The 26,517-nt window shown below is 51.2% G+C and overlaps 1 protein-coding gene across 1 annotated transcript in view; it reads right to left on the bottom strand.

The window, feature by feature from the left end:
- The window catches only part of LOC137306528 (uncharacterized), a 65,104-nt gene extending 43,396 nt beyond the window's left edge, over positions 1 to 21,708 (bottom strand). The window contains exons 1-2 of the mRNA XM_067975795.1: positions 21,400 to 21,708; positions 6,825 to 6,997 (exon numbers count right to left, since the gene is read on the bottom strand). Coding sequence (XP_067831896.1) covers positions 6,825 to 6,997; positions 21,400 to 21,533 — 307 coding nt within the window. The 5' untranslated portion in view covers positions 21,534 to 21,708. The remainder of the gene's footprint in view (positions 1 to 6,824; positions 6,998 to 21,399) is intronic.
- Between the last annotated feature and the right edge of the window lie 4,809 nt (positions 21,709 to 26,517).

The following is a 26,517-nucleotide window of genomic DNA, read 5'->3' as shown; positions in this document are numbered from 1 at the left end:
GTGAGGTGTCACAGTGTGAGGTGTCACATTGTGTGAGGTGTCACAGTGTGAGGTGTCACATTGTGAGGTGTTACAGTGTGTGAGGTGTCACAGTGTGAGGTGTTACAGTGTGTGAGGTGTCACAGTGTGAGGTGTCACAGTGTGAGGTGTCACAATGTGAGGTGTCACAGTGTGAGGTGTTACAGTGTGTGAGGTGTTACAGTGTGTGAGGTGTCACAGTGTGAGGTGTCACAGTGTGAGGTGTCACAGTGTGAGGTGTTACAGTGTGTGAGGTGTTACAGTGTGTGAGGTGTCACAGTGTGAGGTGTTACAGTGTGTGAGGTGTCACAGTGTGAGGTGTCACAGTGTGAGGTGTCACAGTGTGAGGTGTCACAGTGTGAGGTGTCACAGTGTGAGGTGTTACAGTGTGTGAGGTGTTACAGTGTGTGAGGTGTCACAGTGTGAGGTGTTACAGTGTGTGAGGTGTTACAGTGTGTGAGGTGTCACAGTGTGAGGTGTTACAGTGTGTGAGGTGTTACAGTGTGTGAGGTGTCACAGTGTGAGGTGTTACAGTGTGTGAGGTGTTACAGTGTGTGAGGTGTCACAGTGTGAGGTGTTACAGTGTGTGAGGTGTCACAGTGTGAGGTGTCACAGTGTGAGGTGTCACAATGTGAGGTGTCACAGTGTGAGGTGTTACAGTGTGTGAGGTGTTACAGTGTGTGAGGTGTCACAGTGTGAGGTGTCACAGTGTGTGAGGTGTCACAGTGTGTGAGGTGTTACAGTGTGTGAGGTGTCACAGTGTGAGGTGTTACAGTGTGAGGTGTCACAGTGTGAGGTGTTACAGTGTGTGAGGTGTTACAGTGTGTGAGGTGTCACAGTGTGAGGTGTCACAGTGTGAGGTGTCACAGTGTGAGGTGTTACAGTGTGTGAGGTGTTACAGTGTGTGAGGTGTCACAGTGTGAGGTGTTGCAGTGTGTGAGGTGTTACAGTGTGTGAGGTGTCACAGTGTGAGGTGTTACAGTGTGTGAGGTGTTAGTGTGTGGTGTGTCACAGTGTGAGTTGTTACAGTGTGTGAGGTGTTACAGTGTGTGTGGTGTTACAGTGTATGTGGTTTCACAGTGTGAGGTTTCACAGTGTGAGGTGTCACAGTGTGTGAGGTGTTACAGTGTGTGGTGTTACAGTGTGTGAGGTGTCACAGTGTGAGGTTTCATAGTGTGAGGTGTTACAGTGTGTGAGCTGTTACAGTGTGTGAGGTGTTACAGTGTGTGAGGTGTCACAGTGTGAGGTGTCACATTTTGTGAGGTGTCACAGTGTGTGAGGTGTTACAGTGTGAGGTGTTACAGTGTGTGAGGTGTCATAGTGTGAGGTGTTACAGTGTGAGGTGTTACAGTGTGTGAGGTGTCATGGTGTGTGGTGTTACAGTATGAGGTGTTTTAGTGTGAGGTGTTTGTTTTTCTGTGTGGTGTTTCACTGTGTGGTGTTTCACTGTGTGGTGTTTTAGTGTGTGGTGTTTTACTGTGTGGTGTTACAGTGTGAGGTGTTACAGTGTGAGGTGTTTGTTTTACTGTGTGGTGTTTCACTGTGTGGTGTTTTAGTGTGTGGTGTTTTACTGTGTGGTGTTACAGTGTGAGGTGTTTTAGTGTGAGGTGTCACAGTGTGAGGTGTTACAGTGTGAGGTGTTTTAGTGTGTGGTGTTACAGTGTGAGGTGTTAACAGTGTGAGGTGTTTTAGTGTGAGGTGTTTTAGTGTGTGGTGTTTCACTGTGTGGTGTTTTAGTGTGAGGTGTCACAGTGTGTGGTGTTTTAGTGTGTGGGTTTTAGTGTGTGGTGTTTCACTGTGTGGTGTTTTAGTGTGTGGTGTTACAGTGTGAGGTGTTTTAGTGTGAGGTGTTTTAGTGTGTGGTGTTTCACTGTGTGGTGTTACAGTGTGAGGTGTTACAGTGTGAGGTGTCACAGTGTGTGGTGTTTCACTGTGTGGTGTTTTAGTGTGTGGTGTCACAGTGTGAGGTGTCACAGTGTGTGGTGTCACAGTGTGAGGTGTTGCAGTGTGTGAGGTGTCACAGTGTGTGAGGTGTCACAGTGTGAGGTGTCACAGTGTGAGAGGTGTGATAGTGTGAGGTGTCACAGTGTGAGGTGTCACAGTGTGAGGTGTCACAGTGTGTGAGGTGTCACAGTGTGAGGTGTCACAGTGTGAGGTGTTACAGTGTGTGAGGTATCACAGTGTGAGGTGTCCCAGTGTGAGGTGTCCCAGTGTGAGGTGTCACAGTGTGTGAGCTGTTACAGTGTGTGGTGTTACAGTGTGTGGTGTTACACTGTGTGAGGTGTCACAGTGTGTGAGGTGTCACAGTGTGAGGTGTCACAGTGTGAGGTGTTACAGTGTGTGAGGTATCACAGTGTGAGGTGTCCCAGTGTGAGGTGTCCCAGTGTGAGGTGTCACAGTGTGTGAGCTGTTACAGTGTGTGGTGTTACAGTGTGAGGTGTTAGTGTGTGAGGTGTCACAGTGTGTGAGGTGTCACAGTGTGAGGTGTCACAGTGTGTGAGGTGTCACAGTGTGTGAGGTGTCACAGTGTGTGAGGTGTTACAGTCTGTGAGGTGTCACAGTGTGAGGTGTTAGTGTGTGAGGTGTCACAGTGTGTGAGGTGTCACAGTGTGAGGTGTCACAGTGTGTGAGGTGTCACAGTGTGAGGTGTCACAGTGTGAGGTGTCACAGTGTGAGGTGTCAGTGTGAGGTGTCACAGTGTGTGAGGTGTCACAGTGTGAGGTGTTGCAGTGTGTGAGGTGTCACAGTGTGTGAGGTGTCACAGTGTGAGGTGTTGCAGTGTGTGAGGTGTCACAGTGTGAGGTGTCACAGTGTGAGGTGTCAGTGTGAGGTGTCACAGTGTGTGAGGTGTCACAGTGTGAGGTGTTGCAGTGTGTGAGGTGTCACAGTGTGAGGTGTTGCAGTGTGTGAGGTGTCACAGTGTGAGGTGTCACAGTGTGTGAGCTGTTACAGTGTGTGAGCTGTTACAGTGTGTGTGGTGTCACAGTGTGTGTGGTGTTACAGTGTGTGAGGTGTAACAGTGTGTGAGCTGTTACAGTGTGTGAGCTGTTACAGTGTGTGAGGTGTTACAGTGTGAGGTGTCACAGTGTGTGATGTGTCACAGTGTGTGAGGTGTAACAGTGTGAGGTGTTACAGTGTGTGAGGTGTCACAGTGTGAGGTGTTACAGTGTGTGAGGTGTCACAGTGTGAGGTGTCACAGTGTGAGGTGTCAGTGTGAGGTGTCACAGTGTGTGAGGTGTCACAGTGTGAGGTGTTGCAGTGTGTGAGGTGTCACAGTGTGTGAGGTGTCACAGTGTGAGGTGTTGCAGTGTGTGAGGTGTCACAGTGTGAGGTGTCACAGTGTGAGGTGTCACAGTGTGAGGTGTCAGTGTGAGGTGTCACAGTGTGTGAGGTGTCACAGTGTGAGGTGTTGCAGTGTGTGAGGTGTCACAGTGTGAGGTGTTGCAGTGTGTGAGGTGTCACAGTGTGAGGTGTCACAGTGTGAGGTGTCACAGTGTGTGAGCTGTTACAGTGTGTGAGCTGTTACAGTGTGTGTGGTGTCACAGTGTGTGAGGTGTTACAGTGTGTGAGGTGTAACAGTGTGTGAGCTGTTACAGTGTGTGAGCTGTTACAGTGTGTGAGGTGTTACAGTGTGAGGTGTCACAGTGTGTGATGTGTCACAGTGTGTGAGGTGTAACAGTGTGAGGTGTTACAGTGTGTGAGGTGTCACAGTGTGAGGTGTTACAGTGTGTGAGGTGTCACAGTGTGAGGTGTTACAGTGTGTGAGGTGTTACAGTGTGTGAGGTGTCACAGTGTGAGGTGTCACAGTGTGAGGTGTCACATTGTGAGGTGTTACAGTGTGTGAGATGTTACAGTGTGAGGTGTCACAGTGTGAGGTGTCACAGTGTGAGGTGTCACATTGTGAGGTGTCACAGTGTGTGAGGTGCTACAGTGTGTGGTGTGTCACAGTGTGTGAGGTGTCACAGTGTGAGGTGTTACAGTGTGTGAGGTGTCACAGTGTGTGAGGTGTTACAGTGTGTGAGGTGTTACAGTGTGTGAGGTGTCACAGTGTGAGGTGTCACATTGTGTGAGGTGTCACAGTGTGAGGTGTCACATTGTGAGGTGTTACAGTGTGTGAGGTGTCACAGTGTGAGGTGTTACAGTGTGTGAGGTGTTACAGTGTGTGAGGTGTCACAGTGTGAGGTGTCACAGTGTGAGGTGTCACAATGTGAGGTGTCACAGTGTGAGGTGTTACAGTGTGTGAGGTGTTACAGTGTGTGAGGTGTCACAGTGTGAGGTGTCACAGTGTGAGGTGTTACAGTGTGTGAGGTGTTACAGTGTGAGGTGTTACAGTGTGTGAGGTGTCACAGTGTGAGGTGTTACAGTGTGTGAGGTGTCACAGTGTGAGGTGTCACAGTGTGAGGTGTCACAGTGTGAGGTGTCACAGTGTGAGGTGTTACAGTGTGTGAGGTGTTACAGTGTGTGAGGTGTCACAGTGTGAGGTGTTACAGTGTGTGAGGTGTTACAGTGTGTGAGGTGTTACAGTGTGTGAGGTGTCACAGTGTGAGGTGTTACAGTGTGTGAGGTGTTACAGTGTGTGAGGTGTCACAGTGTGAGGTGTTACAGTGTGTGAGGTGTTACAGTGTGTGAGGTGTCACAGTGTGAGGTGTTACAGTGTGTGAGGTGTCACAGTGTGAGGTGTCACAGTGTGAGGTGTTACAGTGTGTGATGTGTTACAGTGTGTGAGGTGTCACAGTGTGAGGTGTTGCAGTGTGTGAGGTGTTACAGTGTGTGAGGTGTCACAGTGTGAGGTGTTACAGTGTGTGAGGTGTTAGTGTGTGGTGTGTCACAGTGTGAGTTGTTACAGTGTGTGAGGTGTTACAGTGTGTGTGGTGTTACAGTGTATGTGGTTTCACAGTGTGAGGTTTCACAGTGTGAGGTGTCACAGTGTGTGTGGTGTTACAGTGTGTGAGGTGTCACAGTGTGAGGTTTCATAGTGTGAGGTGTTACAGTGTGTGAGCTGTTACAGTGTGTGAGGTGTTACAGTGTGTGAGGTGTCACAGTGTGAGGTGTCACATTTTGTGAGGTGTCACAGTGTGTGAGGTGTTACAGTGTGAGGTGTTACAGTGTGAGGTGTTACAGTGTGTGAGGTGTCATAGTGTGAGGTGTTACAGTGTGAGGTGTTTTAGTGTGAGGTGTTTGTTTTTCTGTGTGGTGTTTCACTGTGTGGTGTTTCACTGTGTGGTGTTTTAGTGTGTGGTGTTTTACTGTGTGGTGTTACAGTGTGAGGTGTTACAGTGTGAGGTGTTTGTTTTACTGTGTGGTGTTTCACTGTGTGGTGTTTTAGTGTGTGGTGTTTTACTGTGTGGTGTTACAGTGTGAGGTGTTTTAGTGTGAGGTGTCACAGTGTGAGGTGTTACAGTGTGAGGTGTTTTAGTGTGTGGTGTTACAGTGTGAGGTGTTAACAGTGTGAGGTGTTTTAGTGTGAGGTGTTTTAGTGTGTGGTGTTTCACTGTGTGGTGTTTTAGTGTGAGGTGTCACAGTGTGTGGTGTTTTAGTGTGTGGGTTTTAGTGTGTGGTGTTTCACTGTGTGGTGTTTTAGTGTGTGGTGTTACAGTGTGAGGTGTTTTAGTGTGAGGTGTTTTAGTGTGTGGTGTTTCACTGTGTGGTGTTACAGTGTGAGGTGTTACAGTGTGAGGTGTCACAGTGTGTGGTGTTTCACTGTGTGGTGTTTTAGTGTGTGGTGTCACAGTGTGTGGTGTTACAGTGTGAGGTGTTTTAGTGTGTGGTGTTACAGTGTGAGGTGTCACAGTGTGTGGTGTTTCACTGTGTGGTGTTTTAGTGTGTGGTGTCACAGTGTGTGGTGTTACAGTGTGAGGTGTTTTAGTGTGTGGTGTTACAGTGTGAGGTGTTTTAGTGTGAGGTGTTTTAGTGTGTGGTGTTTCACTGTGTGGTGTTACAGTGTGAGGTGTTACAGTGTGAGGTGTCACAGTGTGTGGTGTTTCACTGTGTGGTGTTTTAGTGTGTGGTGTCACAGTGTGTGGTGTTACAGTGTGAGGTGTTTTAGTGTGTGGTGTTACAGTGTGAGGTGTCACAGTGTGTGGTGTTTCACTGTGTGGTGTTTTAGTGTGTGGTGTCACAGTGTGTGGTGTTACAGTGTGAGGTGTTTTAGTGTGTGGTGTTACAGTGTGAGGTGTCACAGTGTGTGGTGTTTCACTGTGTGGTGTTTTAGTGAGGTGTTGCAGTATGAGGTGTCACAGTGTGAGGTGTTTTAGTGTGTGGTGTCACAGTGTGTGGTGTTACAGTGTGAGGTGTTTTAGTGTGTGGTGTTACAGTGTGAGGTTTTGCAGTATGAGGTGTTACAGTATGAGGTGTTTGTTTCACTGTGTGGTGTTTCACTGTGTGGTGTTCGTTTCATGTTACTAATGCTCACAACGTTTAACATTGAAAGCCTCTATTCGAGCCCAGTTACTGATGTATCCCACATTGATGGTAAATCTGGACTCCCACAGTTGAGTTGCATTTGGAGGGTGTGCCCTCGGGCTGCCTGTGGGAGGTAGTGAGAGCTGCCCTCGGAAAGCAGTCCATGATGAAGAGGTCGGCAGGCAACACGTTCCAATCTTGGGACGTCCACGAGGCACATGGTACATTGGTTTAACCTTTTCAGACCCCTTTATGTTTGCTCGCCCCTTGGTAGCTATCGGCAGGTCCTTCAGGCGAGGTACACTGCAGTGTGAGTGAGTCCACCTTAACCCATCGCTCCCCTCAGGACACTGCCAAACCCAGCAGGGATTACGAGCATCCTGAGACGTGGTTGACACACGTACCTTGTTGCTTGTCTCCTCCTGAGTCTCTGGCGATCTGGGACGTGGCCTGGAGCCTCGCTCTCCAGATTAGTCTGAGCTGTTTCACTGTCTCTACATGGACTCTGGGAATGTGTCGCAGGTTTAAAGCTCGAAGCAACATGTCTTTTATCTCCTGTACTGCTCGCTCGTCGCTTCTGAAAAAAAAAATTCAATGAATGAAACGTGGAAGAAAACAAATTTGTCAACGACAAAACCCCCTGTAACAATAAAGTTTTAGTTGCTGGCCACCCCCCCCCTCAGCTGCCTCAGACCCACTGTCGGTGGCCGCTGTGACTCAGTGCGTCTGTCTCTCTGGGTTCGAGCCCCCACTCCAGAGACTCCAGCCCCACAATCCAGGCCGACACTCCCAGCGCCGGTACTGAGGGAGTGCCGCACTGTCGGAGGTGTCGTCTTTCGGATGTGACGTTAAACCGAGGCCCCGTCTGCCCCTCTCGGGTGGACGTAAAAGATCCCACGGCCGCTACTGGAAGAAGAGCAGGGGGGAGGTCTCCCCGGTGTCCTGGGGCCAATATGTATCCCTCAACCAACATTACTAAAGAAACAGGTTCTCTGGATATCTGCTGTTTGTGGGATCTTGCTGTGCGCAAATTGGTTGCCGTATTTCCTACATTACGACAGTGACTACACTTCAAAAGTACTTCATTGGCTGTAAAGTGCTTTGGGAGGTCGTGAAACATTTTCTTTATCAGTAGCTCCATCGTCGACCCCTCCAATATGTGTTCGGTCCTTGTTTCAAAATTTTCTCCCTGACAGACAGAGCGATAGATATAGAGAGAGAAAGAGAGGTACAGAGTGAGATTGAGAGAGGTACAGAGTAAGATTGAGAGAGGTGCAGAGTGAGATTGAGAGAGGTACAGAGTGAGATTGAGAGAGATACAGAGTGAGATTGAGAGAGATGCAGAGTGAGATTGAGAGAGATACAGAGTGAGATTGAGAGAGGTACAGAGTAAGATTGAGAGAGGTGCAGAGTGAGATTGAGAGAGATACAGAGTGAGATTGAGAGAGGTACAGAGTAAGATTGAGAGAGGTGCAGAGTGAGATTGAGAGAGGTGCAGAGTGAGATTGAGAGAGGTGCAGAGTGAGATTGAGAGAGGTACAGAGTGAGATTGAGAGAGGTACAGAGTGAGATTGAGAGAGATTCAGAGTGAGATTGAGAGAGATACCGAGTGAGATTGAGAGAGGTACAGAGTGAGATTGAGAGAGATGCAGAGTGAGATTGAGAGAGATGCAGAGTGAGATTGAGAGAGATACAGAGTGAGATTGAGAGAGATGCAGAGTGAGATTGAGAGAGATACAGAGTGAGATTGGGAGAGATACAGAGTGAGATTGAGAGAGATACAGAGTGAGATTGGGAGAGATACAGAGTGAGATTGAGAGAGATACAGAGTGAGATTGAGAGAGGTACAGAGTGAGATTGAGAGAGATTCAGAGTGAGATTGAGAGAGATACCGAGTGAGATTGAGAGAGGTACAGAGTGAGATTGAGAGAGATGCAGAGTGAGATTGAGAGAGATGCAGAGTGAGATTGAGAGAGATACAGAGTGAGATTGAGAGAGATGCAGAGTGAGATTGAGAGAGATACAGAGTGAGATTGGGAGAGATACAGAGTGAGATTGAGAGAGATACAGAGTGAGATTGAGAGAGATACAGAGTGAGATTGAGAGAGATGCAGAGTGAGATTGAGAGAGATGCAGAGTGAGATTGAGAGAGATACAGAGTGAGATTGAGAGAGGTACAGAGTGAGATTGAGAGAGGTACAGAGTGAGATTGAGAGAGGTACAGAGTGAGATTGAGAGAGATTCAGAGTGAGATTGAGAGAGATTCAGAGTGAGATTGAGAGAGATTCAGAGTGAGATTGAGAGAGATGCAGAGTGAGATTGAGAGAGATGCAGAGTGAGATTGAGAGAGATACAGAGTGAGATTGAGAGAGATACAGAGCGAGATTGAGAGAGATACCGAGCGAGAGTGAGCGTGAGATACCGAGCGAGAGTGAGCGTGAGATACCGAGTGAGAGTGAGAGAGAGATACCGAGCGAGAGTGAGAGAGAGATACCGAGCGAGAGTGAGAGAGAGATACCGAGCGAGAGTGAGAGAGAGATACCGAGCGAGATTGAGAGTGAGATACCGAGCGAGAGTGAGAGAGAGATACCGAGCGAGAGTGAGAGTGAGATACCGAGCGAGAGTGAGAGTGAGATACCGAGCGAGAGTGAGAGAGAGATACCGAGAGAGAGTGAGAGAGAGATACCGAGCGAGAGTGAGAGAGAGATACCGAGCGAGAGTGAGAGAGAGATACCGAGCGAGAGTGAGAGAGAGATACCGAGCGAGAGTGAGAGAGAGATACCGAGCGAGAGTGAGAGAGAGATACCGAGCGAGAGTGAGAGAGAGATACCGAGCGAGAGTGAGAGAGAGATACCGAGCGAGAGTGAGAGAGAGATACCGAGCGAGAGTGAGAGAGAGATACCGAGCGAGAGTGAGAGAGAGATACCGAGCGAGAGTGAGAGAGAGATACCGAGCGAGAGTGAGAGAGAGATACCGAGCGAGAGTGAGAGAGAGATACCGAGCGAGAGTGAGAGAGAGATACCGAGCGAGAGTGAGAGAGATACCGAGCGAGAGTGAGAGAGAGATACCGAGCGAGAGTGAGAGTGAGATACCGAGCGAGAGTGAGAGAGAGATACCGAGCGAGAGTGAGAGAGAGATACCGAGCGAGAGTGAGAGAGAGATACCGAGCGAGAGTGAGAGAGATACCGAGCGAGAGTGAGAGAGAGATACCGAGCGAGAGTGAGAGAGAGATACCGAGCGAGAGTGAGAGAGAGATACCGAGCGAGAGTGAGAGAGAGATACCGAGCGAGATTGAGAGTGAGATACCGAGCGAGAGTGAGAGAGAGATACCGAGCGAGAGTGAGAGAGAGATACCGAGCGAGAGTGAGAGAGAGATACCGAGCGAGAGTGAGAGAGAGATGCCGAGCGAGAGTGAGAGAGAGATACCGAGCGAAGGGGAAAGGGGGTGGGGATGGGGGAATGAGGGATGGTGGGATGGGTGCTTGTGATGGGGAAGGTGTGTTGGGAGAATGGGAATATGGTGGTAATGGGGTGATGGGGGATGCGGGGTGGGGTCGGGGTGATGGAGGATGCGGGGTGGGGTCGGGGTGATGGGGGATGCGGGGTGGGGTTGGGGTGATGGAGGATGCGGGGTGGGGTCGGGGCGACGGGGGATGCGGGGCGGGGTCGGGGCGACGGGGGATGCGGGGTGGGGTCGGGGCGACGGGGGATGGGGGTGGGGTCGGGGCGACGGGGGATGCGGGGCGGGGTCGGGGTGATGGGGGATGCGGGGCGGGGTCGGGGCGACGGGGGATGTGTGGTGGGGTCGGGGCGACGGGGGATGCGGGGCGGGGTCGGGGTGATGGGGGATGCGGGGCGGGGTCGGGGCGACGGGGGATGTGGGGTGGGGTCGGGGCGACGGGGGATGCGGGGCGGGGTCGGGGTGATGGGGGATGCGGGGCGGGGTCGGGGCGACGGGGGATGTGGGGTGGGGTCGGGGCGACGGGGGATGCGGGGCGGGGTCGGGGTGATGGGGGATGCGGGGCGGGGTCGGGATGCGGTGACGGGGGATGCGGGGCGGGGTCGGGATGCGGTGACGGGGGATGCGGGGCGGGGTCGGGATGCGGTGACGGGGGATGCGGGGTCGGGGTGACGGGGGATGCGGGGCGGGGTTGGGATGCGGTGACGGGGGATGCGGGGCGGGGTCGGGGTGATGGGGGATGCGGGGCGGGGTCGGGGTGATGGGGGATGCGGGGCGGGGTCGGGATGCGGTGACGGGGGATGCGGGGCGGGGTCGGGATGCGGTGACGGGGGATGCGGGGCGGGGTCGGGATGCGGTGACGGGGGATGCGGGGTCGGGGTGACGGGGGATGCGGGGCGGGGTTGGGATGCGGTGATGGGGGATGCAGTAATGGTTGATGTGGAGATGGGATAATCGAGAGCCGTATCTCCAGGTGGCACAGTAAATAGTGTAGATGGGAGCGAAAAGTTTCAAAGGGACATTGAGAGATTCAGTGAGTGGGCAAAACTGTGTCAGATGGAGTTCAATGTGGGGAAGTGTGAGGTCATCCAGTTTGGACTTAAGAAAAGTAGATCAGAGCATTTTCTAAATGGCGACCCCACCCCACATCCCCATCACCCCACATCCCCATCTGCGTCCAGTTCTGGGCACCGTCCCCTCAGGAAGGATATATCGGCCTCGGAGGGGGTGCAGTGCAGATTCACCAGAATGATACCGGGGCTAAAAGGGTTAAATTACGAGGACAGGTTGCAGAGACGAGGCTTGTATTCCCTCGAGTGTAGAAGATTAAGGGGTGATCTAATCGAGGGGTTTAAGATGATTAAAGGATTTGATGGGGTCGATAGAGAGAAACTATTTCCTCTGGTGGGGGGAGTCCAGAACAAGGGGGAATAATCTTAAAATTAGAGCTCGGCCGTTCAGGGTGATGTCAGGAAGCATTTCTTCACACAAAGGGGAGTGGGAATCTGGAACTCTCTCCCCCAAAAAGCTGTTGAGGCCGGGGGTCAATTGAAAATTTCAAAACTGAGATTGATCGATTTTTGTTGGGTGAGGGGATTAATGGTTACGGAACCAAGGGGGGAAAATGGAGTTAAGATACAGATCGGCCATGATCCAATTGAATGGAAGAACAGACTCGAGGGGCTGAAGGGCCTCCTCCTGTTCCTCAGTGCAGCCTCAGCTGTTTGAACCAGCTGATCAGGAGATATTTCCGCTCCACACAGTGAAGGCACACCCCCATAGCCCCTCCACACTGTCCCATCAAACACTCCCAGGGCAGGTACAGACCGGGTTAGATACAGAGTAAAGCTCCCTCTACACTGTCCCATCCAACACTCCCAGGGCAGGTACAGGGTTAGATACAGAGTAAAGCTCCCTCGACACTGTCCCATCCAACACTCCCAGGGCAGGTACAGGGTTAGATACAGAGTAAAGCTCCCTCTACACTGTCCCATCAAACACTCCCAGGGCAGGTACAGACCGGGTTAGATACAGAGTAAAGCTCCCTCTACACTGTCCCATCAAACACTCCCAAGGCAGGTACAGCACGGGTTAGATACAGAGTAAAGCTCCCTCTACACTGTCCCATCAAACACCCCCAGGGCAGGTACAGGGTTAGATACAGAGTAAAGCTCCCTCTACACTGTCCCATCCAACACTCCCAGGGCAGGTACAGGGTTAGATACAGAGTAAAGCTCCCTCTACACTGTCCCATCCAACACTCCCAGGGCAGGTACAGGGTTAGATACAGAGTAAAGCTCCCTCCACACTGTCCCATCAAACACTCCCAGGGTAGGTACAGCACGGGTTAGATACAGAGTAAAGCTCCCTCTACACTGTCCATCAAACACTCCCAGGGCAGGTAGCGCACGGGTTAGACACAGAGTAAAGCTCCCCCTACACTGTCCCATCAAACACTCCCAGGGCAGGTACAGCACGGGTTAGATACAGAGTAAAGCTCCCTCTACACTGTCCATCAAACACTCCCAGGGCAGGTACAGCACGGGTTAGATACAGAGTAAAGCTCCCTCTACACTGTCCCATCAAACACTCCCAGGGCAGGTACAGCACGGGTTAGATACAGAGTAAAGCTCCCTCCACTCTGTCCCATCAAACACTCTTAGGGCAGGTACAGGGTGAGATACCAAGTAAAGCTCCCTCTACACTGTCCCATCCAACACTCCCAGGGCAGGTACAGGGTTAGATACAGAGTAAAGCTCCCTCGACACTGTCCCATCAAACACTCCCAGGGCAGATACAGCACAAGGTGAGACACAAAGTAAAGCTCCCACTACACTGTCTCATCAAACACTCCCAGGGCAGGTACCGCACGGGTTAGATACAGAGTAAAGCTCCCTCCACACTGTCCCATCAAACACTCCCAGGGTAGGTACCGCACGGGTTAGAGACAGAGTAAAGCTCCCTCTACACTGTCCCATCAAACACTCCCAGGGCAGGTACCGCACGGGTTAGATACAGAGTAAAGCTCCGTCTACACTGTCCCATCAAACACTCCCAGGGCAGGTACAGCACGGGTTAGATACAGAATAAAGCTCCCTCTACACTGTCCCATCAAACACTCCCAGGGCAGGTACAGGGTTAGATACAGAGTAAAGCTCCCTCTACACTGTCCCATCAAACACTCCCAGGGCAGGTACAGGGTTAGATACAGAGTAAAGCTTCCTCTACTCTGTCCCATCAAACACTCCCAGGGCAGGTACAGGGTTAGATACAGAGTAAAGCTCCCTCTACATTGTCTCATCAGACACTCACAGGGCAGGTACAGCACGGGTTAGATACAGAGTAAAGCTTCCTCTACACTGTCCCATCAAACACTCCCAGGGTAGGTACAGCACGGGTTAGATACAGAGTAAAGCTCCCTCTACACTGTCCATCAAACACTCCCAGGGCAAGTACAGCATGGGTTAGATACAGAGTAAAGCTCCCTCTACACTGTCCCATCAAACACTCCCAGGGCAGGTACCGCACGGGTTAGACACAGAGTAAAGCTCCCTCTACACTGTCCCATCAAACACTCCCAGGGCAGGTACAGCACGGGTTAGATACAGAGTAAAGCTCCCTCTACACTGTCCCATCAAACACTCCCAGGGCAGGTACAGGGTTAGATACTGAGTAAAGCTCCCTCTACACTGTCCATCAAACACTCCCAGGGCAGGTACAGCACGGGTTAGATACAGAGTAAAGCTTCCTCTACACTTCCCCATCAAACACTCCCAGGGCAGGTACAGGGTTAGATACAGAGTAAAGCTCCCTCTGCACTGTCCCATCAAACACTCCCAGGGCAGGTACAGCACGGGTTAGATACAGAATAAAGCTTCCTCTACTCTGTCCCATCAAACACTCCCAGGGCAGGTACAGGGTTAGATACAGAGTAAAGCTCCCTCTACACTGTCCCATCAAACACTCCCAGGGCAGGTACAGCACGGGTTAGATACAGAGTAAAACTCCCTCTACACTGTCCCACCAAACACTCCCAGGGCAGGGACAGGGTTAGATACAGAGTAAAGCTCCCTCTACACTGTCCATCAAACACTCCCAGGGCAAGTAAAGCATGGGTTAGATACACAGTAAAGCTCCCTCTACACTGTCCCATCAAACACTCCCAGGGCAGGTACCGCACGGGTTAGACACAGAATAAAACTCCCTCTACACTGTCCCATCAAACACTCCCAGGGCAGGTACAGCACGGGTTAGATTCAGAGTAAAGCTCCCTCTACACTGTCCCATCAAACACTCCCAGGGCAGGTACAGCACGGGTTAGATACAGAGTAAAGCTCCCTCTACACTGTCCATCAAACACTCCCAGGGCAGGTACAGCACGGGTTAGATACAGAGTAAAGCTTCCTCTACACTGTCCCATCAAACACTCCCAGGGCAGGTACAGGGTTAGATACAGAGTAAAGCTCCCTCTACACTGTCCCATCAAACACTCCCAGGACAGGTACAGCACAGGTTAGATACAGAGTAAAGCTCCCTCTACACTGTCCCATCAAACACTCCCAGGGCAGGTACAGGGTTAGATACAGAGTAAAGCTCCCTCTACACTGTCCCATCAAACACTCCCAGGGCAGGTACAGCACGGGTTAGATACAGAGTAAAGCTCCCTCCACTCTGTCCCATCAAACACTCTTAGGGCAGGTACAGGGTGAGATACCAAGTAAAGCTCCCTCTACACTGTCCCATCCAACACTCCCAGGGCAGGTACAGGGTTAGATACAGAGTAAAGCTTCCTCTACTCTGTCCCATCAAACACTCCCAGGGCAGGTACAGGGTTAGATACAGAGTAAAGCTTCCTCTACACTGTCCCATCAAACACTCCCAGGGTAGGTACAGCACGGGTTAGATACAGAGTAAAGCTCCCTCTACACTGTCCATCAAACACTCCCAGGGCAAGTACAGCATGGGTTAGATACAGAGTAAAGCTCCCTCTACACTGTCCCATCAAACACTCCCAGGGCAGGTACCGCACGGGTTAGACACAGAGTAAAGCTCCCTCTACACTGTCCCATCAAACACTCCCAGGGCAGGTACAGCACGGGTTAGATACAGAGTAAAGCTCCCTCTACACTGTCCCATCAAACACTCCCAGGGCAGGTACAGGGTTAGATACTGAGTAAAGCTCCCTCTACACTGTCCATCAAACACTCCCAGGGCAGGTACAGCACGGGTTAGATACAGAGTAAAGCTTCCTCTACACTTCCCCATCAAACACTCCCAGGGCAGGTACAGGGTTAGATACAGAGTAAAGCTCCCTCTGCACTGTCCCATCAAACACTCCCAGGGCAGGTACAGCACGGGTTAGATACAGAATAAAGCTTCCTCTACTCTGTCCCATCAAACACTCCCAGGGCAGGTACAGGGTTAGATACAGAGTAAAGCTCCCTCTACACTGTCCCATCAAACACTCCCAGGGCAGGTACAGCACGGGTTAGATACAGAGTAAAACTCCCTCTACACTGTCCCACCAAACACTCCCAGGGCAGGGACAGGGTTAGATACAGAGTAAAGCTCCCTCTACACTGTCCATCAAACACTCCCAGGGCAAGTAAAGCATGGGTTAGATACACAGTAAAGCTCCCTCTACACTGTCCCATCAAACACTCCCAGGGCAGGTACCGCACGGGTTAGACACAGAATAAAACTCCCTCTACACTGTCCCATCAAACACTCCCAGGGCAGGTACAGCACGGGTTAGATTCAGAGTAAAGCTCCCTCTACACTGTCCCATCAAACACTCCCAGGGCAGGTACAGCACGGGTTAGATACAGAGTAAAGCTCCCTCTACACTGTCCATCAAACACTCCCAGGGCAGGTACAGCACGGGTTAGATACAGAGTAAAGCTTCCTCTACACTGTCCCATCAAACACTCCCAGGGCAGGTACAGGGTTAGATACAGAGTAAAGCTCCCTCTACACTGTCCCATCAAACACTCCCAGGACAGGTACAGCACAGGTTAGATACAGAGTAAAGCTCCCTCTACACTGTCCCATCAAACACTCCCAGGGCAGGTACAGGGTTAGATACAGAGTAAAGCTCCCTCTACACTGTCCCATCAAACACTCCCAGGGCAGGTACAGCACGGGTTAGATACAGAGTAAAGCTCCCTCCACTCTGTCCCATCAAACACTCTTAGGGCAGGTACAGGGTGAGATACCAAGTAAAGCTCCCTCTACACTGTCCCATCCAACACTCCCAGGGCAGGTACAGGGTTAGATACAGAGTAAAGCTCCCTCGACACTGTCCCATCAAACACTCCCAGGGCAGATACAGCACAAGGTGAGACACAAAGTAAAGCTCCCACTACACTGTCTCATCAAACACTCCCAGGGCAGGTACCGCACGGGTTAGATACAGAGTAAAGCTCCCTCTACACTGTCCCATCAAACACTCCCAGGGTAGGTACAGCATGGGTTAGATACAGAGTAAAGCTCCCTCTACACTGTCCCATCAAACACTCCCAGGGCAGGTACAGCATGGGTTAGATACAGAGTAAAGCTCCCTCCACACTGTCCAATCAAACACTCCCAGGGCAGGTACCGCACGGGTTAGAGACAGAGTAAAGCTCCCTCTACACTGTCCCATCAAACACTCCCAGGGCAGGTACCGCACGGGTTAGATACAGAGTAAAGCTCCGTCTACACTGTCCCATCAAACACTCCCAGGGCAGGTACAGCACGGGTTAGATACAGAATAAAGCTCCCTCTACACTGTCCCATCAAACACTCCCAGGGCAGGTACAGGGTTAAATACAGAGTAAAGCTCCCTCTACACTGTCCCATCAAACACTCCCAGGGCAGGTACAGGGTTAAATACAGAGTAAAGCTCCCTCTACACTGTCCCATCAAACACTCCCAGGGCAGGTACAGGGTTAGATACAGAGTAAAGCTCCCTCTACACTGTCCCATCAAACACTCCCAGGGCAGGTACAGCACGGGTTAGATACAGAGTAAAGCTCCCTCCACTCTGTCCCATCAAACACTCTTAGGGCAGGTACAGGGTGAGATACCAAGTAAAGCTCCCTCTACACTGTCCCATCCAACACTCCCAGGGCAGGTACAGGGTTAGATACAGAGTAAAGCTCCCTCGACACTGTCCCATCAAACACTCCCAGGGCAGATACAGCACAAGGTGAGACACAAAGTAAAGCTCCCACTACACTGTCTCATCAAACACTCCCAGGGCAGGTACCGCACGGGTTAGATACAGAGTAAAGCTCCCTCTACACTGTCCCATCAAACACTCCCAGGGTAGGTACAGCATGGGTTAGATACAGAGTAAAGCTCCCTCTACACTGTCCCATCAAACACTCCCAGGGCAGGTACCGCACGGGTTAGATACAGAGTAAAGCTCCGTCTACACTGTCCCATCAAACACTCCCAGGGCAGGTACAGCACGGGTTAGATACAGAATAAAGCTCCCTCTACACTGTCCCATCAAACACTCCCAGGGCAGGTACAGGGTTAAATACAGAGTAAAGCTCCCTCTGCACTGTCCCATCAAACACTCCCAGGGCAGGTACAGGGTTAGATACAGAGTAAAGCTTCCTCTACTCTGTCCCATCAAACACTCCCAGGGCAGGTACAGGGTTAGATACAGAGTAAAGCTCCCTCTACACTGTCCCATCAAACACTCCCAGGGCAGGTACAGGGTTAGATACAGAGTAAAGCTCCCTCTACACTGTCCCATCAAACACTCCCAGGGTAGGTACAGCACGGGTTAGATACAGAGTAAAGCTCCCTCTACATTGTCTCATCAGACACTCCCAGGGCAGGTACAGCACGGGTTAGATACAGAGTAAAGCTTCCTCTACACTGTCCCATCAAACACTCCCAGGGTAGGTACAGCACGGGTTAGATACAGAGTAAAGCTCCCTCTACACTGTCCATCAAACACTCCCAGGGCAAGTACAGCATGGGTTAGATACAGAGTAAAGCTCCCTCTACACTGTCCCATCAAACACTCCCAGGGCAGGTACCGCACGGGTTAGACACAGAGTAAAGCTCCCTCTACACTGTCCCATCAAACACTCCCAGGGCAGGTACAGCACGGGTTAGATACAGAGTAAAGCTCCCTCTACACTGTCCCATCAAACACTCCCAGGGCAGGTACAGGGTTAGATACTGAGTAAAGCTCCCTCTACACTGTCCCATCAAACACTTCCAGGGCAGGTACAGCACGGGTTAGATACAGAGTAAAGCTTCCTCTACACTTCCCCATCAAACACTCCCAGGGCAGGTACAGGGTTAGATACAGAGTAAAGCTCCCTCTGCACTGTCCCATCAAACACTCCCAGGGCAGGTACAGGGTTAGATACAGAGTAAAGCTCCCTCGACACTGTCCCATCAAACACTCCCAGGACAGGTACAGCACAGGTTAGATACAGAGTAAAGCTCCCTCTACACTGTCCCATCAAACACTCCCAGGGCAGGTACAGGGTTAGATACAGAGTAAAGCTCCCTCTACACTGTCCCATCAAACACTCCCAGGGCAGGTACAGCACGGGTTAGATACAGAGTAAAGCTCCCTCTACACTGTCCCATCAAACACTCCCAGGGCAGGTACAGCACGGCTTAGATACAGAGTAAAGCTCCCTCTGCACTGTCCCATCAAACACTCCCAGGGCAGGTACAGCACGGCTTAGATACAGAGTAAAGCTCACTCTGCACTGTCCCATCAAACACTCCCAGGGCAGGTACATGGTTAGATACAGAATAAAGCTCCCTCCACACTGTCCCATCAAACACTCCCAGGGCAGGTATAACACTAGTTAGATACAGAGTAAAGCTCCCTCTAAACTGTCCCATCAAACACTCCCAGTGCAGGTACAGGGTTAGATACAGAGTAAAGCTCCCTCTACACTGTCCCATCAAACACTCCCAGGGCAGGTACAGACCGGGTTGGATACAGAGTAAAGCTCCCTCTACACTGTCCCATCAAACACTCCCAGGGCAGGTACAGCACGGGTTAGATACAGAGTAAAGCTCCCTCTACACTGTCCCATCAAACATTCCCAGGGCAGGTACAGCACAGGTTAGATACAGAGTAAAGCTCCCTCTACACTGTCCCATCAAACACTCCCAGGGCAGGTACAGCATGGGTTAGATACAGAGTAAAGCTCCCTCTACACTGTCCCATCAAACATTCCCAGGGCAGGTACAGCACAGGTTAGATATAGAGTAAAGCTCCCTCTACACTGTCCCATCAAACACTCCCAGGGCAGGTACAGCACGGGTTAGATACAGAGTAAAGCTCCCTCTACACTGTCCCATCAAACACTCCCAGGGCAGGTACAGACCGGGTTGGATACAGAGTAAAGCTCCCTCTACACTGTCCCATCAAACACTCCCAGGGCAGGTACAGCACGGGTTAGATACAGAGTAAAGCTCCCTCTACACTGTCCCATCAAACATTCCCAGGGCAGGTACAGCACAGGTTAGATACAGAGTAAAGCTCCCTCTACACTGTCCCATCAAACACTCCCAGGGCAGGTACAGCATGGGTTAGATACAGAGTAAAGCTCCCTCTACACTGTCCCATCAAACATTCCCAGGGCAGGTACAGCACAGGTTAGATATAGAGTAAAGCTCCCTCTACACTGTCCCATCAAACACTCCCAGGGCAGGTACAGCACGGGTTAGATACAGAGTAAAGCTCCCTCTGCACTATCCCATCAAACACTCCCAGGGCAGATACAGCACAAGGTGAGGCACAAAGTAAAGCTCCCTCTACACTGTCCCATCAAACATTCCCAGGGCAGGTACAGGGTTAGATACAGAGTAAAGCTCCCTCCACACTGTCCCATCAAACACTCCCAGGGCAGGTACAGGGTTAGATACAGAGTCAAGCTCCCTCCACACTGTCCCATCAAACAATACCAGGGCAGGTACAGGGTTAGATACAGAGTAAAGCTCCCTCCACACTGTCCCATCAAACACCCCCAGGGCAGGTGCAGACCAGGTTCGATACAGAGTAAAGCTCCCTCTACACTGTCCCATCAAACATTCCCAGGGCAGGTACAGCGTGGGGTTAGATACAAACTGAAGCTCTGTCTTTTGGTGTCAGTCATGGCACAGTGGGTAACACTCTTGCCTCTGAATCAGAAGGTCAAAGGTTTGAGCCCATAATCCAGGCTGACATTCCTACTACATTACTGAGGGGGTGGTGTTGTCTTTCAGATGAGACGTTAAACCGAGGCCCCATCTTTCCACTCAGGTGGATGTAAAAGATCCCACGGCCACTATTGGAAGAAGAGCAGGGGGAGTTCTCCCCGGTGTCCTGGGGCCAATATTTATCCCTCAACCAACATCATTAAAGGAACAGATTACCCAGTCATGATCTCATTGCTGTCTGTCGGACCTTGCTGTGTTCCCTCCATTACAAAAGTACTTCATTGGCTTTGTGCTTTTGGACGTCCTGAGGTTGTGCAAGGCGCTATCTAAATGCGAGCCTATCTCGTCCTCGGAACTGGACGACCGATATCGCCCCTGCGAGATTCCTGTTGGAACTCTTCCCTCCACCGATCAGTGAGTGTAAATATGCTCTGAGTCGTGGTTTTGTATTCTGGAGCCCTGAACTGGATTTCACATGTGTCGATGTTCTGAATGAGCCTGCACTGGGTTTGAGGGGGTGAGCTCAGCCCACCCGAGGCTCCGGTCATTAATTTCAGTGAATACGGAACCACGAGGTAAGTTTGCCCTTTCATAAAAACATAGGTCCGCAGCCAGCAGAGAGGGCAAACTTGTCAGTCCATGACTCTGGGCTGATAGAATCATAGAAGTTTACAACATGGAAACAGGCCCTTCGGCCCAACATGTCCATGTCGCCCAGTTTATACCACTAAGCTAGTCCCAATTGCCTGCACTTGGCCCATATCCCTCTATACCCATCTTACCCATGTAACTGTCCAAATGCTTTTTAAAAGACAAAATTGTACCCGCCTCTACTACTGCTCGTTCCAGACACTCACCACCCTTTGAGTGAAAAAATTGCCCCTCTGGACCCTTTTGTATCTCTCCCCTCTCACCTTAAATCTATGCCCCCTCGTTATAGACTCCCCTACCTTTGGGAAAAGATTTTGACTATCTACCTTCTCTATGCCCCTCATTATTTTATAGACTTCTGTAAGATCACCCCTAAACCTCCTACTCTCCAGGGAAAAAAGTCTCAGTCTATCCATATTGTGAAGCCCTGAAGCAGCAATGAGGTCCCCTCGATGCCTTACTGAGAGGCAGAGACTTGCTCTGATCCCACTCTCCCCTCGTTGGATATGAGTCTCTGGAGAAAAAAAAAACACAACTAGACACAACAACGAAAAATGAAGGCTTGCAAGTGAGCCACCTATTTACTGAGAGCAACCGCACATCTGGCTTGGCACGGGAGCGAGTGCGAAGGTCGCGATGCTCTGTTCCTTCTACCTGGGCGGTCAGCAAAGTGGAATTGGAGGAGGGAGTTTGTTTACCTGTTGACTGCGGACACAGCGGAGGAGTTGGAAGCTGCGGAGATTGTGGCGTCTTCAGGAACTGGGAGGAAGTGCAGCATCCTCGAAGGAGGCAGAGTGAGGAAGATGGCCAGAGAGATGGGGAGAGATAGCATGGCGATCGAGAGCCGTCAATTAAAGACGGTCAAACGGTTTCGCAAGGCCAGCCCTTCCCGATCACTCAAGCGGACAGATAAACGTTCAGCAGGGAAAGGGGGGAAAAGAAAACAGAACACTGAAGATTAGGATTCACCACAAATGAGGGGACCCATCTGCCGTTTCCCTCACCGTCCTGTCTGTGTGAGATTGCCTGCCCAGCTTCAGTGGGTGTTGTCGCACTCAGCCTGAGAAAAGCTTCATTATCTCGCACACCAGGGCGACCTTGGGATAACTGACATGTCTTTCTGCAGCCGAGGGAGGGAGCAGAAATCTTTTTTTTTCCCTCTTCTGTTGTTACGCTCTCTCATTAGGCAGAGAGACCCTTTCAGCTTTTGACCAGCCACGGGTGACTCCCCACTCCGCAGGTGTTCAGCAGCCCAGACAAAATAAAGCAATTGCCAGAGCAGAGCCAAAACACAGCATCCCCACTGAGGGAGGGCTCTCCCCCCTCGCTAACCTGCACCTTCCTTATCACTGCGGGCGTGTGACAATCTCAGCGAGAAGCACTAACCTCAGCCAAAACACCCACCGAGCAGCACTGCACAAAGCCACTGATTCAAGGCAGACACCTTAACATCTATCCACCATAGCTTGAGTGCAGACACACCAGGACGATGGCGGAGATGGGAAAGATTAGTCATGAGGAATTTGCTGTGGAATTTGCTGCCCCAGGAAGCTGTGGAAGCTACATCATTAAATAAATTTAAAACAGAAATACAGTTTCCTAGAAGTAAAGGGAATTAGGGGTTACGGGGAGCGGGCAGGAAATTGGACATGAATTCAGATTTGAGGTTAGGATCAGATCAGCCATGATCTTATTGAATGGCGGAGCAGGCTCGAGGGGCCGATTGGCCGACTCCTGCTCCTATTTCTTAAGTTCTTCTGTTCCAGGAGAGACTGGGATTGTTTCCAGGGGAGCAGAGAAGGCTCAGAGGAGATTTAATCGAGATTTTTTTGAATGGCAAAGGGTTTTGATAGTTGATGGACAATTAATATTATCTCAAGTTGCGGGGTCAGCAACGAGAGTTCATCGATATAACATCTTCGCTGACACAGCGAGCAGCAGTCGGGAGAACTATCTTTCCACAGAGGGTTGTTGGGGGTATGGAATGATTTTCACGGAAGGGTTGAGGCAGAGATCTTTGCATCTTTTAAGGGAAAAATGCCTTAAGATTTGAAGCAGAGGAAGATACAGGGTTTATTTGAGAGAGCGGGGCAGTGGGATTAGTTTGGGATTGATACAGGGCTATGGGGAGAGAGCGGGGCGGGGGGATTAGTGTGGGATTGACACAGGGCTATAGGGAGAGAGTGGGGCAGTGGGATTTGTTTGGGAATGAGACAGGGCTATGGGGAGAGAGCGGGGTGGGGGGATTAGTTTGGGATTGATACAGGGCTGTGGGGAGAGAGCGGGGCAGTGGGATTAGTTTGGGATTGATACAGGGCTATGGAGAGAGAGCGGGGCAATGGGATTAGTTTGGGATTGATACAGGGCTATGGGGAGAGAGTGGGGCTGTGGCATTAGTTTGGGATTGATACAGGGCTATGGGGAGAGAGTGGGGCTGTGGCATTAGTTTGGGATTGATACAGGGCTATGGGGAGAGAGCGGGGCAGTGGGATTAGATTAGGATTGATACAGGGCTATGGAGAGGGAGTGGGGCTGTGGCATTAGTTTGGGATTGATACAGGGCTATGGGGAGAGAGTGGGGCTGTGGCATTAGTTTGGGATTGATACAGGGCTATGGGGAGAGAGCGGGGCAGTGGGATTAGATTAGGATTGATACAGGGCTATGGAGAGGGAGCGGGGCAGTGGCATTAGTTTGGGATTGACACAGGGCTGTGGGATTAGTTTGGGATTGATACAGGGCTGTGGGGAGAGAGCGGGGCAGTGGGATTAGTTTGGGATTGATACAGGGCAATGGGGAGAGAGCGGGGCAGTGGGATTAGGTTAGGATTGATACAGGGCTATGGAGAGGGGGCAGGGCAGTGGCATTAGTTTGGGATTGAAACAGGGCTATGGGGAGAGAGCGGGGCAGTGGGATTAGTTTGGGATTGATACAGGGCTATGGGGAGTATGCGGGGCAGTGGGATTAGTTTGGGATTGATACAGGGCTATGGGGAGAGAGCGGGGCTGTGGCATTAGTTTGGGATTGATACAGGGCTATGTGGAGAGAGAGGGGCTGTGGCATTAGTTTGGGATTGATACAGGGCTGTGGGGAGAGACCGAGGCAGTGGGATTAGTTTGGGATTGATACAGGGCTGTGGGGAGAGAGCGGGGCAGTGGGATTCGAGTGGGATTGATACAGGGATATGGAGAGGGAGCAGGGCAGTGGGATTAATTTGGGATTGATACAGGCTTATGTGGAGAGAGCGGGTCAGTGGGATTAGTTTGTAATTGATACAGGGCTATGGGGAGAGAGCGGGGCAGTGGGATTAGTGTGGGATTGATACAGGGCTATGGGGAGAGAGTGGGGCAGTGGGATTAGTTTGGGATTGATACAGGGCTATGGGGCGAGAGTGGGGCCATGGGATTAGTTTGGGATTGATACAGGGCTATGGGGAGAGAGCAGGGCAGTGGGATTAGTTTGGGATTGATACAGGGCTGTGGGGAGAGACCGAGGCAGTGGGATTAGTTTGGGATTGATACAGGGCTATGGGGAGAGAGCAGGGCAGTGGGATTAGTTTGGGATTGATACAGGGCTGTGGGGAGAGACCGAGGCAGTGGGATTAGTTTGGGATTGATACAGGGCTGTGGGGAGAGACCGAGGCAGTGGGATTAGTTTGGGATTGATACAGGGCTGTGGGGAGAGAGCGGGGCAGTGGGATTAGTTTGGGAATGATACAGGGCTAAGGGGAGAGAGTGGGGCAGTGGGATTATTTTTGGATTGATACAGGGCTAAGGGGAGAGAGTGGGGCATTTGAATTAGTTTGGGATTGATACAGGGCTATGTGGAGAGAGCGGGGCAGTGGGATTAGTTTGGGATTGATACGGGGCTCTCGGGAGAGAGCGGGGCAGTGGGATTAGTTTGGGATTGATACGGAGCTATGGGGAGGGAGCGGGACAGTGGGATTAGATTGGGACTGATACAGGGCTATGGGGAGAAAGCGGGGCAGTGGGATTAGTTTGTGATTGATACAGGGCTATGGGGAGAGAGTGGGGCAGTGGGATTAGTTTGGGATTGATACAGGGCTATGGGGAGTGAGCGGGGCAGTGGGATTAGTTTGGGATTGATACAGGGCTATGGGGAGAGAGTGGGGCAGTGGGATTAGTTTGGGATTGATACAGGGCTATGGGGAGAGAGTGGAGCAGTGGGATTAGTTTGGGATTGATACAGGGCTATGGGGAGAGAGTGCGGAAGTGGGATTAGTTTGGGATTGATACAGGGCTATGGGGAGAGAGTGCGGAAGTGGGATTAGTTTGGGATTGATACAGGGCTATGGGGAGAGAGCGGGGCAGTGGGATTAGTTTGGGATTGATACAGGTCTTTGTGGAGAGAGCGGGGCAGTGGGATTAGTTTGGGATTGATATGGAGCTCTCGGGAGAGAGTGGGGAAGTGGGATTAGTTTGGGATTGATACGGGGCTCTCGGGAGAGAGCGGGGCAGTGGGATTAGTTTGGGATTGATACAGGGCTATGGGGAGAGAGTGGGGCAGTTAGATTAGTTTGGGATTGATACAGGGCTATGGGGAGAGAGCGGGACAGTGGGATCAGTTTGGGACTGATCCAGGGCTATGGGGAGAGAGTGGGGCAGTGGGATTAGTTTGGGATTGATACAGGGCTATGGAGAGAGAGCGAGGCAGTGGGATTAGTTTGGGATTGATACAGGGCTGTGGGGAGTGTGCGGGGCAGTGGGATTAGTTTGGGATTGATACTGGGATATAGGGAGAGCGCGGAGCAGTGGGATTGTGTTGAATTATTACAGAGCCTTTGGAGACAACACAATGAGCAGGAACATCAGGGGAAGCAAACAGTGATTTGGAAATGACCTGTTTCCACATTCCTTCGAAGGAACGATGTGGTTTTATTATCTGAAGGGAGTGAGGAATGTTGCCAGTCAATGCAGGGATAGTGTGAGAGGGATAAAGGGATAGAAATGGAGAGACTGCAATCGAGAGACAGAGAGGGGGATAGAGAGAGACAGGGGGATAGAGAGAGACAGGGGGATAGAGAGAGACAGGGGGAGAGAGAGAGACAGGGGGAGAGAGAGAGACAGGGGGAGAGAGAGAGACAGGGGGATAGAGAGAGACAGGGATAGAGAGACAGGGTTGCAGAGACAGGGTTAGAGAGAGAGGGTTCGAGAGGCAGAGATAGATAGACTGGGATAGAGAGACCGGGATCGAGAGAGGGATAAAGAAACAGAGATAGAGAAACAAGAATAGAGAGAAAGAGTAGGAGGGACAGGGATGGAGAGAGAGGGATGGAGAGACAGGGATAGAGAGAGAGGGAGTGAGAGACAGGGACAGAAACACATTGATATGGAGACAGGGACAGAGAGACAGAGATCAAGAGACAGGGATAGAGAAACAATGATAATGAGACAGGGATAGAGGGACAGGAATAGAGAGAGAGGGAGAGAGGGACAGAGATCGAAAGCGAGGGATCGAGAGACTGGGATGGAGGGACAGGGATAGAGGGACATTGATTGAGAGACTGCGATACAGAATCAGAGATAGAGAGATAGTTTTTTTTTATTCGTTCATGGGATGTGGGCGTCATTGGCGAGGCCGGCATTTGTTGCCCATCCCTCATTGCCCTTGAGAAGGTGGTGGTGAGCCGCCTTCTTGAACCGCTGCAGTCCGTGTGGTGAAGGTTCTCCCACAGTGCTGTTAGGAAGGGAGTTCCAGGATTTTGACCCAGCGACAATGAAGGAACGGCCGATATATTTCCAAGTCGGGATGGTGTGTGACTTGGAGGGGAACGTGCAGGTGGTGTTGATCCCATGTG

The sequence above is a fragment of the Heptranchias perlo genome, chromosome 43 (genome assembly GCF_035084215.1).
Source record: "Heptranchias perlo isolate sHepPer1 chromosome 43, sHepPer1.hap1, whole genome shotgun sequence".
In the NCBI taxonomy this organism is placed as follows: Eukaryota; Metazoa; Chordata; class Chondrichthyes; order Hexanchiformes; family Hexanchidae; genus Heptranchias; species Heptranchias perlo.
The sequence above is the reverse complement of the archived record's forward strand: the minus strand, read 5'-3'. Positions and strand labels throughout refer to the sequence as shown.